General features: G+C 36.5%; 1 protein-coding gene and 1 long non-coding RNA gene across 3 annotated transcripts in view; one reads left to right on the plus strand and one right to left on the minus strand.

Moving 5' to 3' along the window:
* The window catches only part of FILIP1 (filamin A interacting protein 1), a 227,904-nt gene that overhangs the window by 12,106 nt on the left and 194,502 nt on the right, over positions 1-21,296 (plus strand). For both annotated transcript variants that reach the window (XM_059177257.1, XM_059177256.1), the window contains exon 2: positions 2,446-2,493. In XM_059177257.1, the coding sequence (XP_059033240.1) occupies positions 2,455-2,493 (39 nt within the window). In that variant the 5' untranslated portion in view covers positions 2,446-2,454. The remainder of the gene's footprint in view (positions 1-2,445; positions 2,494-21,296) is intronic.
* Positions 1,550-7,919, minus strand: LOC131833682 (uncharacterized). Its single transcript, XR_009354570.1, has 3 exons — positions 7,786-7,919; positions 2,179-2,197; positions 1,550-2,082 (listed from the first exon to the last, which is right to left on the minus strand). It is a non-coding gene; the product is annotated as an uncharacterized LOC131833682 (long non-coding RNA).

Raw genomic sequence — 21,296 nt, forward strand, 5'->3', positions numbered from 1 at the left:
TATGTAGTGAGACTCTATGTTTCTCCAAAAATTGTTCATTATATTTTTGAGTGGAACATTGGTCAGACTTAAACTGTAAACACTTTGTCTTAAGCAGAAGCTCATCTTTGTTCATTCCTTTTGTCTTAGCTGAGGTACTGGAGTCTGCCCCATTCACGAGTGGTTCAGAGACTGTAACAGAGTTTATAAACAGAATTCAGGGCTCCTACTTTCTGGTTTTCTTCTTTTTTTAGCTCCCACTTTCCCAACTTTCCAGGATCTGTGGCTGTTCTAAATTCCATCGTCTGATTTATTAGGCCGGAAAGACTGCTTTATACTAGAGTTTTAGACACACTGTGTGGTGCTAACTTCAACCTGCCCTCAGGGTAACTAACATCTGTAATGATGGGAAACTCACCTGTTTTGGTCCTTCCAAGTTTTGATTCTTCCAGAATCCACTTGTTCACTTTTTTTTGGTTCATTTTCCAGTGACTTCACTTTCCTGTTTTTGCTTGGTTTTTGTTTGTTTGTTTTTATTGTTGTTTGTTTTTGTTTTGTTTTGTTTTTGTCTGAGGTTTGTTGTTGTGATTTGTGAAAGGGTTGGGTCAGACAGGCACTTACTTAACTATCTGAGACATATTCCACTTATACCTACCTTAGTGGGATTGAGCCCATTCCCCAAGTAGTAACCTAAACATTTTATTGATCTTTTCATTCTCCACCTCACTTTCCCCACTTTTTCATACATGCTTCCTAAACTACCCATACCAAGTTTTTATCTAAGTGTCTAATATAGAGGTGACATAACTTAAGATATACTTCTTTATTTAATTATTTAGTCATTCACATTATTTAATTTAATCCTTCCAACAGCCCTTAGAGGTGCAGTGAGAAGAACTTAAGCACTCTCTCTATTCTATGTACTACTGAATTCTAGTGAGATTATATTATGCTGATAATATTATATTCAATAAGTGGCAGAATCTAACTTCAAAGCTAGATGTGTCAGATACTAAAATTTTACAGCACTGTGTTTTGTATTAATTACTCTACCTCTCTTGTCCTTGTTTTCTCCTATGTTAACACATAGGATTATTGTGTTAGTTAGATGAGATATTGTGGATATAGAACATAGTACCTACAAAATATTAGTTATTATATCAGTTATGTGATAAGCAATCTCAAATTCTCAGCAGATCACAAAAAATAAATATCTCTTTCTTGTTCACATTCACATTGTCAGCTACTGGTTGGATGTTGTGATTGTTCCCCAGACTGCAGGCTTAATTTCCTCCATATTCCTCCTTACTCTGGGACTTAAACTAGAGGAAAACCTTATGCACAACATACTTTTCTGATAGTAGTGGGCACAGGAGCTAAGAAACTTTTAGAATCTTGTAATTCCTTTAGATTCTGTTTGGAAGTGATGCATATCAAATATTCCATTGGCTAAAACAAGTCAGATGTCCAAGTCCAAAGTTCATAGGGGTCAGAGGTGAAGGGGAAACATTTTATTCATAAAGGAAGGAGTGAATAATTATGATCAATAATACAATCTGTCACAGTTATAATAATCATCTTTGTTTTTATGGTATACAGTTACTATTTTCTAGGAACTGGAGTAGAAGGTGGATCAAAAAAAGACTTGGCAAGGGCACAAGAGAGTATTTTATTAAATGCCAAAAGGAAAGTTCAGATGAAAGCTGTTATGGACTTTCAGAGAGAGCTAATGTGTGAACCATGAAGACTGGGAAAGGTCTTATGAATGATAGAGGGCTTTAACTGGGTCTTGAGAGATGATTAAGATTTAGATAAAAGTGATTCTAACCAGTTGTAGCAGGATGAGAAAAGTATAGAGGTGGACTAATTTTGTTATTGGGTGCTTTTGTTGAGAGTAATCACTGAAGGTGAGCTGGACAGCCTGGTTGTCAAGTAAGAAAAAAAAAGGAAGAGTAGGAAATTTTGAGCAAGATTCAGAATTAAAGTTATATTTTGGAAAGTTTGGCCTGATTATACTGTAGGAGAGAAGATGGGTGGCAGAGAATACTTCTCCAACATTATACACAGCAGCCATTCTTCTTCCTTCAAAGTTGTACACTGGTTCTGAGACAAGTATGTAACAAAAATGTGGTAAGCATGACAAATATTTCTTCAATGCAGATTTGACTCCCACCAGTAAGAAAATGAAAATTGTCTTACTTGTTTTTCTCTGAAGCTCCTGTTTGACCAAATAAAGAGCATGCTTTGGTAAGAGACAACACTTCCCACACAAAAACATAATTAAAGTAACATATCAGATAGGCTGGATATACAATGAAACTTTGCAAACTGGATGAAAGTCTTTGTGCACTATCATTTTATTTTGCTTTTGAACTAACCAAGGAAAGACAATTTGAACACAATTTTCTGTTGTGCACTTAAAAATAGAGAAACAGTTTCTAAAATTTTCTATCTTTGAATTCTTAGCAAAATACAATGCCCAGAAGCTTTTGGAAAGCAGTGACAGTGGCTGTGGTAAGATTTCTACTATTATTTTATTCCATTATTTTTCTATTTTTGTTGGTTTTTGTTCATTAATGGCCTCTGATAAATATTTGTTGGCTAACATTGCTTTATTTTGGATTTGAAAATTAGTAACAGGTTCAGATGAGATTGTTTGATTTTGAAAATTGGGTTTATGACTTAGTTAAATGAAAAAAAAAAGTAATGTGTGCACCTATCAATCCTTAAACCAATCACCAAAAAATTAAGATAAAATAATGATCGGGTCATCGTTACTTATGCCATAAGATTACATTACTTTATAATGAATATGATATGGAAAGTAGGTGTCACAGGAGAAGAGCATTTAAAAATATGTAAATTAAGATCTGCAATCTTTGAGAGTAGAACTGAGGGAGAGAGCAGAAACTGAAAATTTATTTAGCTTTTTCTTATGCAGGCACTGCATTAAGTGTTTTACTCACTTATTGTGGCAGTAACCATAAAAGCATTTATTATCATTATTTCCACTTAACAAATAAGAAACTCAGTTTTGGCAAGGTAAAGGTGACTGCTCATGACCTCATAGCTTGTAGCAAGTAAAGTTGGTGCTCAACGACGTGGGTGTGACCCTAGCATACAGTGTCTTTCTACAACACGTTGCTCCACTCTCTTATTGATCTTAGCCAAAAGGCTGAGAAGCGATTCCACTCTCTTATTTCCTAATCCTGTGCTGGAAATTGGATTCCACATAGAACATAGAATATCTGTTTTAGTTAATGGATGGTTTATATGTGCTCTTTTTTTTTTTTTTTTAGTTAAGATGGTTTTTTAGTAGTTTATATTAAAAATACCGAATTAGTACCATAAACCAAAGAATTACATTTATAATTTGGCTCTTACAATTAGTTGCTTATTAAAAAAACAATTTTTACAGTAATAATAAGCATTTAAAAATGTCTGAATACTACAAAAAATCATATTTGTTGATGTTCTCTTTTAATCTTTGTCTATATGCACACATGGTTTGGATACAGTTGTGTTCTTTAATTTAGCATTTTAATAACTATTCTACCAAATGGACTTAACTATCGTTCATTAAATTTAGGGACGCCTGGGTGGCTCAGTTGGTTAAGCAGCTGCCTTCGGCTCAGGTCATGATCCCAGGGTCCTGGGATCGAGTCCCACATCGGGCTCCTTGCTCAGCAGGGAGCCTGCTTCTCCCTCTGCCTCTGCCTGCCTCTTTGTCTGCCTGTGCTCGCTCTCTCTCTCTCCCTCTGTCTCTGGCAAATAAATAAATAAAATCTTTAAAAAAAAATTTAGGTTGTTTTCAATTTTCTACTATACTATAATAAACTTTTAAATTGAGATAGGACTGTCCTTATTTCATTATGAACTCTTTAGGATAAATTTCTAACAGGTATTGGGTCAAAGGGCAACAGAATGAAAAACTAATACAAAATGTTTTATTTAAACAATATTTAAGCTTAATTGAATTGGAAGCCACAATATGAAAGTATAATGTTGTGTCAGTGGTCCCTAAGACCAACCTCGGGGTTGATGATTTGCTAGAAGGGCTCACAGAACTCAGAAAAGCTGTTGTATTCATGGCTAAGACTTATTACAGTGAAAGGATGAAGACTGAAGTCATCACCGGGAAAATACACATGGCTGAAGTCCTGGGGGAACCAAGAACAAGTTTCTAGGTGTTGCCTCTCAGTGTAGTCCTAGGTGGATGTCCTTTTCTCCCATCGATGATATGTGACAACATGTGCAAATAGTGAACCAGGGAAACTCTTTTGAGCCTTGGTATCCAGTATTTTTGGTGGGGATCAGTCAGTTGGGAATCAGTATTTTTATGTGGGGATCCAGCCTTGCAAAATCCAAACTGCTGCAGCATAGCACAAAGCTGGAGGCACATAAAAACACTCTTAGACAGGCTACCCCAAGGCAGAAGTTTTTTCCAGGAGCATCAAAGGACAGTGCTTTCTTTGGAATGCGCCATGTTTGAGCAACAACCCAAGCCTGCTGAATTAACCCTTTACTGCAAATGGATGTAGAAATGCTTCAAGAAACAGGATTTAAAAAGCATGATACCATGTTAAAGGAGATTAATTATTAGCCCAAATTTTACTTTTTATATCCTGGGTCGCTGTGGCTCAGAGCAGCTAAATTATTGGCCCACCACTCTGATAGTAATAGACAAAAACGCATCAGGGATTAAGTAGGAGATGTTCAATTATCTAAAACGTTTTGGAAATGTATCCTGTTAAACACTTCTTTCTGCCAAAAATTCAACCCTATTTGTTCTCAGCTTTTAGAATATAGAAATGCCTGTGATGTTCACCTGTGACCCAACTTTAGAGATCCTCGTTTAGTAAATTTGGGTGGGACCCAGGATTTTGCATTTTTAACAAAGTACCCAGGTGATTTCTGATGTTGGTGGGCGAAGGACTACACTTTGAGAAACACTGTCATTCACTGATGACTGATAATCTTCCCACATCCCGGATTAAATTAGGCCATTGTGTTTCATCTTTCTTTCTCTCAAGGCTTATGGCTCTTCACTTTCTATCCTATTAAGCACTGCTTTCTTCTGCCTGTCATTTCACTATTTCACTAACTTCTACAATGCAACCTCAAGGACCTTTTCTCTCACTAGTTCCTAGAACCCTATCAGAATTGAGATTTTCCTACTTCCTGTAACAGTTTATGGTATTTTTACCTTTATAATTTGTTCCCGTCATTTACTCACTGTATTATTACTTCTTGTTTTTGTCTATGTGGCATTCCTTTTCACCCTTCATCTTAGGGAATCTGTCCTTCTTTCATTCCATGTGGTTGGCAGGGCTGGGGTGGGCGAGCAGGAGTGGTGCACTGTGCATGGTGGGGTTGCATGTGACCCTGATCTGGCCACATACGGTGCCCTGTCCCTCAGGCCAGGGATTTTTTTTTTTTTTTTTTTTAAACATGATGCAATCTAGGACAATCAGTAATCTTCTCTGTGATTATGTATATGAACACTGCAAGGGAAGTCCTCTCTTTTCTCTGAATTTGCTGAACTGAGTAGTAGTTCTAGAGTATCTGTGGGGAAATCTGTCTCTAAAGAGAAACACTGAGATCCTCATACAAGGAGAGGTAGAGCCAAAATATGAAGGAAATGATCAACATAATCTGAGTTCTAATCCAGTGCTATCTGAGGCCTGTCACTAGTCTCTATACCTGCTCTTTCTAGTTATACAAACTAATAAATCCCTGGTTCGCTTTTTTGTCCAGCCAATTTTTTTTTTTTTTTTTTTTTTAAGAGAGAGCGAGCACATGTGAATGGGTATGGGGTGGGGAGCAGAGGGAGAGGGAGAGAGAATCTTAAGCAGGTTCCATGAGAAGCTTGATCTCATGACCCTGGGATCATGACCTGAGCTGAAATCAAGAGTTGGATGTTTAACCAATCAAGCCACCCAGGTGTCCCCCACCAATTTCTTTTTAAACAATATAAATTTATTATCTTACAGGTCTGTAGATCATATGTCCACTATGAGCATCACTGAGCTACAAATCAAGGTGTCCTTAGGGTTGTATTCCTATCTGGAGTCTCTAGGGGAGAATCCTTTTCCTTGCTCATTTGGCTTGTTGGCAGAATGCGGTTCTTGCGAGTGTGGACTGCAGTTGTCACCATTCCTAGCTGGCTGCCAGCTGATGGAATTCCCAGCTTCTGCAGCTGTCCACATGCCTTGTTTCATGGACCCTTCCGTTTTCAAAGCCAGCGATTCTAAATTCTCCTTTGCCCAACCAATTTTAAATTTTATTTTGAAATTTGTAATGATTGAGTTCTTTATACATTTCCTTATTTAACATGTCCTTCTTTGTCCATCTCAAATGGGAAGTAGAAGTAGAAGTTGCTCAATAAATGGATTAATGGAAACCACTATGGACTGTGTGCTTTAACTTCCATAGCTTTGTACTAAACATTTGTTGAATCTGGACAAGCCACTGAGTCTCTCTGTGTCAGTTTTCTCATATACAAACTGAGGAAGTTTAGTTAGAAAATTTCTAAGGCCATTATTAACCCCAAATCTTTACATTTAGAAATGCATTGCCTTCTATGAATTCTTTCCTGATTGCCACAACAGAGAATGATGTCACCATCTTTTAAAAGTCATGACATTTGTGCACTTCTTTTTTGCCTTACACAATTTTTCAGTTTTACAACATTCTTAGCAAATAGCTCTTTTTTTCTTCTAGATTTTTGTTTTGAAAAATTAAAAAACTTAGAAGAATTGAAAGACAAGCATAATGAATACATATGTCTCTAAATTGCATATGTAATGTATTATGCATGTAAATATATGTAGTATTTCTATTTTATCTATGAATAATTTATATATGTATGTATGCACATGCTTTTTTGCTGAACCATCTGAAGATAAGTTGAAGGCATCATGACAATCAGAATGCATTTCCTAACATTCTTCTACCATTTTAACAAATCTAAGAAAACAATACTTTCATAATATCATCTACTTTACAGCTCATATTAGAATTTCCCCAACTGTAAACAAAATAAGTTTTTAGCTGTTTTTGCTTTTTGGATATGATCAAGGTTCATACACCATATTTTGTTGCCATGTCTCTTTAAATCTAGAACATTCCCTCTACCTTGTTTTGTTTTTCATGACATTGTAACTGTCTTACATTCTGAGTTTGTCTTATGATTTCCTTTTGATTAGGTTTAAATTAAATATTTCTGAAGAGGTTGAATCATAATTGATGGGTACTTATTGCCTCACATTAGGAAGCTCAGTAAGTCAGTTTGTCTTACTTTTGGTGGTACAAAATAGATAATCATTAGTTAAGGGCAGACTGCCAGCTGGCTCAAATTTGAAGATGTATTTTCCTCTTTGAAATTGATAGGCATATTATGGGGTACTTAGAGACCAGGTGAATATATTGTTCCTCATTAACCTTTAACCAATGGTTTTATCATCCATTAATACTTCTTGCCCAAATCAGTTATTACACTGGGGAGGACAAAATGATTAGTTTAAGAAAATTCTTTCATTCCTTTACAATTATTAGCTGTCATTCCTCTATCAGGAAGAATTTTTCTTCCCACCAGCCTCCTGAACTTTTCTATCTCTATTTCTTTTGTGTGCCATCAGGGACTCTATTTTTAATTTGACATGTTTTGATCCTTTACTGTTTTTGATCTCTTTGGTGCTCAGATTACCCCAGATTCAGCTACTGGAAGCCTCTTTGAATCCAGACACGACTTCACCATTCTTTGAGCACTTCCTTGCCTTGTGGTGTAAGATCTTCAAGGCTCACCTTATGTTTTCTCTGCCGTAGACCTGGAACCAGCCACTTCTCTTCTTTTAGTGTGAAATGATACTTCAATCAACATAGTCTAGGCTCCAGGGATGCTTATTACCAAGTAGGCCTTTTCAGTGAAGACAGCTAGGAATTTCTTTTTAAGAAGAATTATGAATTATGCTGGATAGTACATCAAATAGTAATCCTGAATAATACATCAAATTCAACTTTAAGACTATGGGGTTTTTACTAAAACTTTCTTACATTTTTATTTCCTTTCTTCCATGTCAAGAATACTGGTTCTTAATGACACAAAGAATTACATATCCTAATTACTCATTTGCTTTATCCTGAAGAATAATTTCAGAATAACATCATTGTGCACAATATGATTACTGAAAATGGTTAAAAAATATTTTTTTTGCAATTGTTTTATCCTTAAGGTGTATCTCTATAGAGATATGCGATCATATGAATATCTGCATTCAGCTCAGGTCATGGTCTCAGAGTCCTGGGATTAAGCCCTGCATTGGGGGTCCCTGCTCAATGGGGAGCCTGCTTCTCCCTCTGTCTGCCATTCCCCCTGCTCTTGCTCGCTTGCTCTTTCTGTCAAATAAATAAGATCTTTAAAAAGTTACTTGGAAAAGTTCTTTTCTGTGTAATTGTAGCTCCAATTGGAAATAATTTTATTTTTATGTGTTATAGATTGCTTTGTTTTAATTTATTTTTTAAAATATTACAATTTAACGGGGCACCTGGGTGACTCTGAAGGTTAAGTGTCAGACCCTTGATTTCTACTCAGGTTGTGATCTCAGTATCTTGAGATCCAGCAGGCCTTGGGCTCCACACTAGGCAAGGAGGCTGCTTAAGTGACTTTCTCTTCCTCTCCCTCTGCCCCTCCCCACTGCTCACATATGTGTACACTTTGTCTCTCTCTAAAAAATAAATTAATTAAAAAATATTATAAGGGACACCTGGATGGCTCAGTGGGTTAAGTCTCTGCTTTCGACTCAGGTCATGATCTCATGGTCCTGGGATTGAGTCCCACATTGGGCTCTCTGCTCAGCAGGGAGCCTGCTTCCCCCTCTCCATCTGCCTGTCTCTCTGCCTACTTGTGATCTCTGCCTGTTAAAATAAATAAATAAAGTATTTAAAAAAATTATTACAACTGAAATTTAACAATTCAGGGTTTAATATTGCTTTTGTTTAGTATATATACTTGTTATGTATGTATACAATATTTTTACAGTGAAAATTTTGGATCGTAGTAACAATGTTAACTTATTTACAGTGTCTACAATAGAATAGTTTCAGAATTTTAATACATATGACTATTAAGAGTACAATACTAAGTAAATATTTCTTTTTCTTTTGTCCATAGAATATATTCCATTAAAGATGTATAGTAATGTGTTCGAAAGTTACTTGAATCAATTCTTTTTCTGTTTGATTGTAATTGGATACATTTAGGCCCATTTGTGTTTATGTTCAATTTAATGTTTATTTTTTTTTTACTGTCCTTTGATTTACTTTCTGATTATCTAAAAAATGTATATGATTCAGAGGTTGAAACTATGTAAGATGGTATGTTCACAGAATTGTTACTCCATGTTTATTTCTTCTATTCCATTCCCGCCTGTCCTCTAAATGTAAATGGCTTCATTTTTTGTTGTTTATTCTTCTTTTCCTGTTTTTGGCCAAAAAAAAAAACACCCCAAAACATGTATTTCTTTTCTTTTTTACACATAAGTAGCATATAATAGACTATGGTATTTACTTAACAATATATAGTAGAATTCATTCCATGTTAATTCATAAAGGTCTCTCTTATTCTTTTCTTTTTTATGTTTGCATGGCATTCCATACTATAAGTTATTCAACCAGTCTCTTATAAATAAGCATTGGATTATTTCTAATATTTTTCTATTATAAATAATTCTTCTAACTCTTGACTTCTGCATGCATTATATATATATGTATACATAAGCATATATACATGTATATAGATAGATTTGTCACAACATAGTTCTTTACTTAAAAAATATCTTAAAAAATATCTTAAAAAATATCTTTACTTAAAAAATATAGTTCTTTACTTAAAAAATTATTTAATTGAGTTGCATGAAACTCATTGAAAAAGGAGCTGTTTGTACCTCTAGTTAGTCTTCTGGGGAATGGGATAACAGCATACTGTCAGCAGAGTTTGTGAATCTAAGATGTTGTAGTTGGACCACTTCTTGCTTTTTAAAAAAAAGTTATTTTTTTTCATTAGGAGAGAGTTTTATTTTAAAAGTGTCATCTTAAACTGCAAAAGTGTCCATTAAACATCATAATTAAACATGCCAAAGGAGAAGTCATGTTGTCAAAATGCCCACTTAACCTACCCAAACATCTCAAACCCACCCTTTGCTGACCTATAACCCCATTAAAAAAATTTTTTTTAATTTTTTTAAATAAGAGAAAGTAGACTGGTACATGTTGGTAAATGCTACCTGTCCATATTCACATAGAGACACAGTGTAATCTCTGAGATCAATATACAGAGAAAGGAGGAAAAAAGCTAGAATTCTATTGCACTACTACACAGGTCTTGCCTTATTTTAAAACAAACATGTAGACTCTAGAGTTGCTTCATCTTTGCCACATATATTGAGTTCTTAGTATGTCCAACACAATGTACTGTCTCAGAGATGAGAGACAAAGAGCCCTCACCTTTCAAGAACAGAGAACCCATTACAAAATAACCTGGGTCAGACTGGAATCACCTGGAGAACTTTTAAAATTTATTGATACATGTTGCCCCATTCCAGATGTATTAAATCAGACACACTGGGTTTGGGCCTCCATTATTATTATTTTTTTTAACTCTTAATGTGATTCTAATGGCACTCAAGATTGAGAACCACTGATGTAGAGGCCGCTGTGACTGCAGCTATAAGTAACAGGGTAGACATCACAAAATGTGAAGGATGTGGAGGAAATGCAGAATTTCTCAGGCTGGGAATATTTGGATTGGTTGGACACACAGGATTTGAACTAGTATGAAGAAAATGAATATGAATTATAGATATTACTGTGTTATGAGGTTCAGGATTCTATAGACTTTGAGTAGATGATTTATCTGTCTGGCAAAAATGCCTTCTTTTAATTTGGCATTTGGAGTGCCAGACTAATGCAAGGAGGATTTTCTCAGGCCAAAATCAGAGGAAAATCCTGCAGGATGAAGAGAGAGGGACACCAGATGGCACTCAAGCTCCATCTTCATCAATGTAAGAACAATGCATTTGGAGTAGCGTATGATGGCTGAAGCAAATGATTTTTTTGAAAAACAACTGTATTGGTTTTAAGAACGTTTTTCTTTAGATGTAAATGAGGTTTAATGTAGAACTACAATAATAATTTTAATAATAGTGTTATTAATTATTAAAACTATCTAAACTGACATAATTTTTTTACTTACCTGCCATGAATACGTAACTTTCATTTCTCTTGCTTACTGCAAACAAAAGAGATATGATTTAGTAATTAAGATATATATTACTGACCATCTGGCTTGAACATATGTATAAAAAATAGTGCCTAAAAATCTTCTGTCAGAAAAGTGTCCAGAACTTTTGTGCAAAGAGGAACTGCAAACAGGGTTACTGCATTGTTAAGGTGCACCTCTGGGATTTCTCTGGAGAGTCCTTTTCACCCCAGAGGCTTTCTAACTTTGCAAGCCCCTTCTGGAAAATGATGAGTATGAGATTATTCTACTTTTCTAAAAAGATCGTGTTTTTAGTCCTGAAATTGACTTTTTATAAATATTTAAGATAGCTTTTGAACATATTTAAGAAAAATGTGCAGTTCCTATATGTAATTAAAGCCTTTCAGATGCATGCTAAATTAGTATTATCACAGAAAGTTCCTAATATGGTCATTGTAAAACATAAAATAAAAATTATATCATCTTTATTGATAAGAACTGATGTATCTCACTGTTACTGCTCCTAATTTTCTCTTTTAAATAGAGACTGCAGTTCTCAATATTTTTCTTGTTTTATGTTTTCATTATGGAAATTTAAAACATATATAAGAGAATAGAAAAAATATAATGAGCCCATTTATACTCCTTTTCCAACTCAATAGTTTTCAACATTTTATATTGTTTCATCTATACCCTCCAACCTTTTGTTTTCCCCTCAAATATTTGAAGCATTGTAAAGCAAACCCAAGAGATCATGTGAGCCCACCTGTAAATACTGGTTTGTATCACCAATAAATGTGAAGTTAAAAAAAAACCAAAACCAATAATAATCACAGCACCACTATCCCATTACTGGCACTTGATGAAATAATGTTTAACAATTAGCCAATATTTTAAGTCTTGAGAGCTTAAAATCTAGGGAATGCTGTAGAATATTGGAAGTATTTTTTTAAGTAGGCAAAAATATTTTTAAGATGAAATACATTTGGTACATATATGTGTTTTACATTTCATTACTTAATTAAACTTGATACAATCTCATGTGTGAGTCATTGGGCACATTAAAAGCATGTACATTTCTGGAGACTGGCAAAGTCCTTTTATTTACATTTGTATATAAAATTTTGTACACTTTTATGAGGTAGATAAGTATGTTCCAATGTGCATATTTCTGTTTTATTGCCATAGTCTGTCTGGATAAAAATTCTGTGAATCCAACTACATTAGCTAAACTGTGTCTGCTGTGAGACTTAAGACTTTTTGATGCATAGCTCTGTTTATTCTGGCTTCCATTCTTCTTCAGACTTTATGTGATGTCATGTTCTCTATAAAAATCTGACATCAATATGGGTAGGAACTGACTCATTTCATTTTCTGAAGATAATCAGTGTTTTTGGACTTTTAGTATTCTCCTCCATGCCCATCCATGTTGACATTAGCTTCAGCTGAAGCAGGCGTTGACCACAGGGTTTGTTTACCTCAAATAACCAAAGTTTATGCTCATGTTGCGCAGTTCAGCTAAGACCAGGAGAGAAATGCAGTTGCCTAGACAGAATGTAAGTGATACTGCATATCCTTTCAGGAATGTAATGTTTAGATTATATCTAGTGGTGGTGAAGAGTAAACAACTTCTTTTTTCTTTAAGCTCTTGTAATACTTCCATGCTAATATACAGCATTTAGTAATCTGATGTATTGCCTGTGGATGACAACTGTACAGGATTTTTCCTGGAAGAATATTAACTTAAAATCTAAAAGAATGTACAGGTTCACTTATTTGTGGAACACAAGAAATAGCATTGAGGACATTAGGAGAAGGGAAAAATGAAGGGGGAGAAATCAGAGAGGGAGAGGAACCAGAAGAGACTATGGACTCTGGGAAACAAACAAAGTTTTAGAAGGGGAGAGGTGGGGGCATGGGTGAGCCCAGTGATGGGTATTAAGGAGGGCACTGATTGCATAGAACATTGGGTGTTATAAGCAAACAATGAATCATGGAACTCTACATCAAAAACTAATCATGTAGTGTATGGTGACTAACATAACAAAATAAAAAACAAACAAACAACAAAAAAGAATGCGCAGGTTAAATTGTTAATACAATACAGGGTAAAGAAACTGTTATTTCCTCAGATTTTGATTATTGTCTTTAAATGCCTGCTTCATGTAGAACTAGTCTTATGATACTTGGATTAGGAAAAAATACAGGAAGGGTTACTTTGTCTCATCAAATATCTCTAAATTTTACTTGTTGATTGACTTCTGAAATTCTACACCAAAATTCTATTAATTCCGTAGATTGATTAATTGTTCAAATACAAAAATTCCTGAGCCCCCAGCCTTATGAATTATTTATGTCTTCATGTGTATTCATCTACTAACCTTTCCTCTATGCAAGTCTGGATAGGGAAGTAAGTAGAGCTGGGTTCCTAAATGAAAGAGTCTATCTATGCAGACCATTTTAAGAAGCAGATTTATTCAAGTGAAGTAGCTCTGGTGAGGGTTTGACTAATTTCAAAAGAGCTAAATAAATGTGTGTTAGCAAGTAATTGAAAACTCCTTTTTTTTTTCCTATTCAGGCTAAAAAATTATGTCTTATTTAACAAAAAGTGTTATCAGAAGTGTTTTTACTTAACACAAAATATTGTAGACTAATGTAGAATCTATTTTGTCTGGTTTCTCTGAAATATATCATCCAATCATAAAACTTCCAACATTATCATCTACTGAAATTTGCATCAATAGACAATTAGAAAACTTCCACTTCTGGTAGAGTCTAGTATATTGGAAGGTGCAAAGACTTTTATGTGAGATAGTCCTGGGTTCCAACCAATTCTAGTTCTGACACTAATCTTGGTTAAATTAATTAACTCACACAAATTCAATTACTTCATCCATAAAAATAATATAATACTATCTAATAATAAAGACTATGGCTGGAGAATGGTTTTGTCTGAGACTGTGAGCATGAAGAAACTGGCTATCTTAATTTGTGTTCTCCCAGAAGCAGACTCCAAGGCAATGATTTGAGTGAAATTAGTTTATTTGGGAAGTTCAGAGAATATGATAGGGAAGTGGAGGAAGTGATTGAGTAACCAGAAGGCAACCAGAAGGAAGTTCATGGGTAAGCCAGCTACCACAAAGGGTACCTGGAATTTCACTCTATAGAGGAGCTCTGGAAAACTGATGCAAAAGCACACATCTCAGAATTATCCCACCCAATAGGGAGAGGGAAGTAGCGTATTAGTATACCAACTCCTGGGAGGTCATGGGTTGAGGGCTGCTCCTGAGGATATTAATTCCTTAGCACTTAGTCTGCACCTGCACAGGGCTGGAAGAAGAGCACGGAGGCACAGGGATGCAGGTACCAGCAGTGGGAATTTCACCAGCGCACGCTGAAAAGCCAGGGAATATGGGATGGGCACCAATATGGCTTCCACACTGGTATAATGTTAGTCCAGCGTTCAGCAAAAGATAGCTATGGGAAAAAGTTCAATGTACCTCCTATTAGAATATATTGTCATTTAATACTATACCCTTCCCTTCATAATATACTTTCTCTTCTGAAACAGTCTGTGTAAGGCTAAGTGGCTATAAAAGAAAGAACCCAAAATACAGTAGTTTAAAGACTAGAGAAGTTTCTTTCTCACATAACAGTCCAGAGTTCAGTGGGACAGATTTATGGGACTCAGATTCAGAGATTCAGGTTTCTTTTATCTTGTTGCTCCATGATCCACAACTGTAATGTCTTTGTTTATGAGGTCAAACTACAATGTGCCATGGCTAGGTTCCAGAAGGGGAAGAGGGGGGCGGAATGTATGTCCATTGTCTTAGGCCCAGACTTGAAGTGGCACGCCATGTTCTTGCTCACATGGAGAGAGCTTAGTCGGGAGGTGATATCTATCAGCAAGGGAGTTTGGGAAATACCAGCTAGCCAGATAACCAGTTCCAAGCTCTAATACAGTTATTGTAGGAAAAGGAAGAATGGGGTTTTTTGGTGGACAATCAGCACGGTCAGATTTGGGTACTTTAGGCTTGATTCAGTTTTTTGTAAATCTCACTAATCACAGAAAGAGAAAGGACATGAACTTGCCAACCTATTTGGTATCTTTCACTGAATTTGAGTCACAAAGTTAAAGACAAAGGCCTGGATTTCACCACTTACTCAACCATACAGTTAACTAGAACTACTCCTACTCTCTCTCATATTTTTGTACATTTGTGTACTTCAGTGTCTCAATTTTTCAGTAATGTATTCAATCACCCACACAATTTCTATCCTTATAATCATGAATATTTGAGAACTGGCTAATCTCCACCTCATGGATGCAGGGTACTCTTTGTTTATCTGTATTTCTGATTTGCTCAGACTCTTCCAAAAATGTTTCTTTTCCTTATAAGGTCTTGCATTAGAGGAAAATATTTAGGATTCTTTGTCCTAATCCTATTTCATGTTGCTCTAATTAGAATTGTGTGTATTCTAATTGTATATCTATCACATTGATTAGATGAAATTATCTTAAAGGAACAAACATAAGTTTTTATTTCTAGGAGCAAGACTTGCTGCTGATACTCAGTGAGTGTGTATTGATAAGGTTATAATTTATAAAGCAGACTGTCTCTTTCTTTAGTTGGCTTTGTAAGCCCTCTTCCATTCACATGAAGCACCTGAAGAAATTTTACAGAACTACCCAGATTTCCATACAGTTTCCTTTTGTTAAGCTCCATCTATTCTGGTTATGCAATATGGAGTTACATTTCTGAGAATATTTAGTTGTGCCAATTCCTAAGAATTTACCTTGGAAATCCAGGGGTTTAGGGTTGGAAGAGTTTAGTTGCAGTTGACAAGTTAACAGAAACTCTTCTAAACTTTGTCAGACTCAACCCTCTACTCCTTTCTACATAATTTATTGGGAGTATAGGATTCCTTTTTCCCTCTAGTGAGATACTGCCTCACATATTTTACTACTCTTTGAAGCACAGTTGTTCTCCAATAGTTCATTCTTAACATTTCAAAGAAGCTTCAGATGTTTTCCTTAGGTTTATTAATCATAAAGGCATTATAGAACCTTTTCAGAGAAACTCCACCTGGCCTTTTCTTGTTTGGTCCTTCCATAAGCCTGATTACTCAGCGTTTTTGTAATTTTCCACTCATATTTGGAAACTTGCACATTGGTATAGAGAACATTTTTAAGTTAGGGTTATTCAAAATCAACTAGTGTAACAATATGCACGAGACGCAACTGTTGCCCCTGCCTGGCAGTAAATAAAATAAATAGAAAAATGAACCCATTATAATGCCCTTGTGAAACATCAGAAACTTCGGGGACCTCTCAATAATCCCTGATCAATATTGGAAAACCATTTAATGCCACTCTAAAACATTAAGACTTGCAGTCTAGCTTTGAGACACTTAAATGAGTAAGCAAAACTCTAAGTGGAAATCTGATACATGATACTTTTTGGCCTTTCAGAGATAACAAATCACAAAACCATAGAATATTCAGAACAGGATCTAAGATCCAAAATCAGCTGAACTTCGACCTCTGAAGATCTACTCACTCTATCTTACAAAAGGCATTTGTTTATTCATCTTATCAAGACTGTGTTAAGAATCTACATTTTGAATGACATTAAATACTTTTTTTCCTGTAGGCAGAAATGGCTGAGAATGAACAGCCTTCTATATGTTTGTTATTTTATTTTGCAAATATTAAACCAATGCATTTTATTTCTACCTCCTCCCTGAAATAATTTTTTAATTTGCAGTCTTTTACCTTATTTTTTTTTTTCTTTTCAAAGATTTATTCATTTATTCTAGAGAAAGAGACAACACGAGTGGGAGGGTAGAAGAGGGAGAGAGAATCTTGAGCAAGCAGACTGGTGCTGAGTGTGTGGAGCCTGACGTGGGGCTCGATCCCTAGACACTGAGATCATGACCTGAGCCAAAACCAAGAGTCAGATGCTTAACTGAATACACCACCCAGGCGCCCCTGTAGTCTTTTACTTTTAAAGCTTAGTCTTGAGGTTTAGACATTGAGGATAAGCGGGCAGACTACCGGACTTCTTTACGAAGACAATAGCGTTGAAAGCAAAGCTTTGTGGAGTTGAGAGGTGTTTGTTTGGGGGTTTTGTTTTGTTTTGTTTTGCTCTTCTCAGTCTCCTTCAGCTTTAGATTTAACTTAGCAAAAGGAAAGTCTGGAAAACTTCCCATAGTGAAGAGAAGGATACCTCTTCCCCTATGGCATTTGAGCCATTTCCCTCTCTGGGCTTTCCCAGAAGAGGAGCAGGTTTGTTAAGTATCTGTGTGGGAGGCTATTTCCATTTAGCATCTGAAAGAGATTGCCCTGTGGGCTGAGACTAACATGGGACTAAATAAGTCCCAATAGTCTGAATTTGACTGTGCATTGTGGCTAGGAGAGCCCTCGAAGTTTAGCTTTCCTGGACTTCTCCTCCATCCCATGTAGCATAAATACAACCCAAGAGTTATTGAAATTTCTGGAAGAGGAGCTTACAAAGCAGCTAGGTTGACCTGATTTACAGCATGTTCCATTGTGGTAATAGTATGCTTTCTTGTCACTCCCACAAATGTCTTGATTTGTATTATAAATTTTACTGTCAACCTAACCGTGGAGCCTGCTGAGATAGGAGTAGTTCTGAAGCAGAGGCAGGGGATGGGCCTTTAGGCCAGGCGGTTGGATATAGGAAATGTCACAGATGTGGGGAGCCCTATAGAACTGCCAAGAGCTGAGCTGGGGCTCCATTGACTAGGGAATGCTACTGAGTTGTTAGTCAGCTAAGAGACCAAGATCAAGGATGATTCCAGCAAAGGAGTTTAGTCACGGATACCAACAGAACAAACAGCAACCAGATGGGCCTGGACAACAAGCCCAAGACTGGGGCACTTCAGTGGTTCTGTGTCCACACTTCCCAACACCATCTTGGGTAGCAGAAATGTGTATGTACCTGCATATGTGCTGGTACTCATGGATATGGTGGAGGTGAAGGTGGAGAAATCTGCATTTCTTTTCTACAGGGGTCAACACATTACCTAAAAAGTCAGTTTTAAATACAGAATGGAGCTAAGATTTAAATAGTCTTTTAATTCCCCCTCCTTTCACCAGCTGAAAGAGGCTTGTGAGAAAGCTCAGAGCACTTTCAGTCAAGTCAGAGGAACAACATTACTCTTTGCATGTCTGAGTTGCAACATGCAAGTACCTTTGTGGCTCCGCTAAAGGTATGTAAAAGCAGTCTAGGGCACTCGTTAAACAAAGGGCCAGTGGAGTTAGTCTGCTTGGACTCTAATGTCAGTTCTGCCAGTTAGAAGCTGTATGATCTTATACTAATTACCTGACTTCCCTGAGTTTTTATTCTTCTGTGTATAAAGTGGAAATGACAATTACACTTAACTCTAGGCAGTATTAAATGAGATATATGCACTGGATATATACTGTCAATGAATGTTACCTATTGTTATTGTTACTCTAAGAGGTACAGCTGTCTAATAAATTACATACCTTACAAGTATATTTGTTTGCATCAATCTTACCTCTACTAAAAGAATTCAAACTCTTTAAATGCAGCAAAGTTTCTTTTATTTGTATCCCTCACAGCACAAGTTCTCCATGTACTAGAGATTCTCAGTAAATATCTGAGATTATCAGATTATCTCAGATATTTACTGAGGTTGTTTCCATTGTGGGAGGTTGTCTCCATTGAAACAGCTGTTGACCATAGAGGGCTCAAATTCTGCATAATATAGTACAAGTTATTTTGATTCTCTCTCTCACCTTTAATATCTAATCTATCGGCAAACATTGGGTTTTCTGATTCCTAGCACACTTTAAATCCATTTGCTTCTCCCATTTCCATTGCTAGCACTCCATTTCAAACCACTGTGGTCTTTCACCTAGATTCCTGCAATAGTCTCATTTGTAGCCTCTTTTTCATTCTTGGTTCTCGCCAATCTTTGTTTTGTTTTGTTTTATAGCAAATGGAGTTTATATAAATCAGAGCATATCATTCCCTTGCTTAAAATACTTTAAGATCTTAGAATAAATTCCAACTTTTTAAAAAACCATAACCTATGAAGTCCCAAAGTAGGAGCTATAATTGAAACTCTGATAGATGCCAAATCAGCAACATAAATGAATGAAAAAGACTGGGTGGGGATGGTGGCAAACAGGAGGTCACAGGCCTTGTCTCAAGGGGGTAAATCCAGCTGCAGGTGGCCATGTAAGAATGCAAGCCCGCTGCTGACAGATCTTTTGAATTTTTTGAAGATCCAGAAATTATTATGCGATATCTCCTTATTTTCAACTTTGCCAATTAGTATAACAAAACACACGTAGTATATATGGGGTCCAGGCCTAAGACCTCTGCTCTGTGTGACTGGGCTCCTTTGCAGATTTCCAAACTTCTCTCTACCATTACCTTCTCTGTTTCTTGAAGGTTCTGTACTCTGCTCCACATAAGTGCCTTTGGACGTGCTATTCCCTCTACTGGATTACTCTTCCTCTCTACAGGTTGCATCCGCCTTATCCTTCAGGTCTGTTTAGAATGGCATCTTCTCAAACAGGCCTTCTCTTACAAGAGTCCCTAACTTAGCTCTGGTTACTCAGAAGGCAGAACCCAAAACAAAGATTATGTACTAAGCTTTATTTGCTAGGTAGAATCCTAGGGCTTTATGAAGAGACATTGCTGGGTGGACTTTGTGGATTAACTGTTAGCTATTCTAAGGGGATTACCAATCTGGGTTATTGTAACATCCTGGATTGGGGATTCTTAGACAAGAGTAATGTACCTTTGCTCATCAAGCCTACTAAAACCTGGTTTGTGGTAATGCATTCTTAGCATAGGTTATCTTTTCCCTTATCTAGAGCCAGGCCAAGATGGATAAGTTTCCTTCTTATTTCCTATGCTTGTATTTTTTTTTTTTTTTTTAAACTCCAAGAGTCCTAGCTTTATTCAGGAGACTCAGTTCCAGATCCTAATCTCTGGGACCCGAGGCTTCATCTTCTATTCCTACCTTGTCACTAAAATCTAGTGGTTTCTGAGACTAATTGCCCTCCTGCTCCTCAGGCCCTAGGGACCTCACTGTCAATTTTCACTCACTATTCTGGTTTTAATTCCCTCTTTGCTTTTGGCCCTTAGGAGTTTTCCATAGCTTCTTTCATGCTCAGCTAGAGTTCAAAAACCATGCTTGTGAGATTCGAGTGGGAATTTCTGGTGTTTTGTAGTGAGGAGGCTTTTTGGATTTTTGGACTAGGTGGTCCAGTATTTTTGAAAACAGAAGTCACACACTGATATCATGTATTTGTTGGTTTGATTTTTTTCCCCTCCCCCAAATGACAGTTCTTTTTAAAAAAAAAATTTTTTTTTTAAGATTTTATTTATTTATTTGACAGAGAGAGATCACAAGTAGGCAGATAGGCGGCAGAGAGAGAGGGGGAAGCAGGCTCCCTGCGGAGCAGAGAGCCCGATGCGGGGCTCCATCCCAGGACTCTTGGGATCATGACCTGAGCTGAAAGCAGAGGCTTTAACCCACTGAGCCACCCAGGTGCCCCCCTTTTTAAAATTTTTTCAAAAAGATTTTATTTATTCATTTGAGAAAGAGAGACAGAGAGATCACAAGCAGGGAGAGAGGCAGAAGGAGAGTGAGAAGCAGGCTCCCCGCTGAGCTGGGAGCCCAACATGGGGCTGGATCCCAGGACCTGGAGATCATGACCTGAGCCAAAGGCAGATGCCCAACCATCTGAGCCACACAGACACCTCCCAAATGACAGTTCTACAAGGCAAAAATCTTATCTGTTGTGCCACACAGTGTTTGGTACATAGTTGGTACTCATGACATGTTTAAAGGAATGAATTCTGATAATGTTAGTGTGGAATTGGAGGTGTGACTCTGCTCTAAATTCCAGAGAAGAGTGGCTCTGTTTTACTCAGCTTTGTCTTCCCAGGAAACTTAATTCAGGAACAGAGAGGATGTTTTCTATAAGTATTTGGTGGTTAATTTATCTTTATTGATGTAAAAAAGAATTACAAGAATAAATAGCATCTTT

Source organism: Mustela lutreola, chromosome 6 (assembly GCF_030435805.1).
Source record: "Mustela lutreola isolate mMusLut2 chromosome 6, mMusLut2.pri, whole genome shotgun sequence".
In the NCBI taxonomy this organism is placed as follows: Eukaryota; Metazoa; Chordata; class Mammalia; order Carnivora; family Mustelidae; genus Mustela; species Mustela lutreola.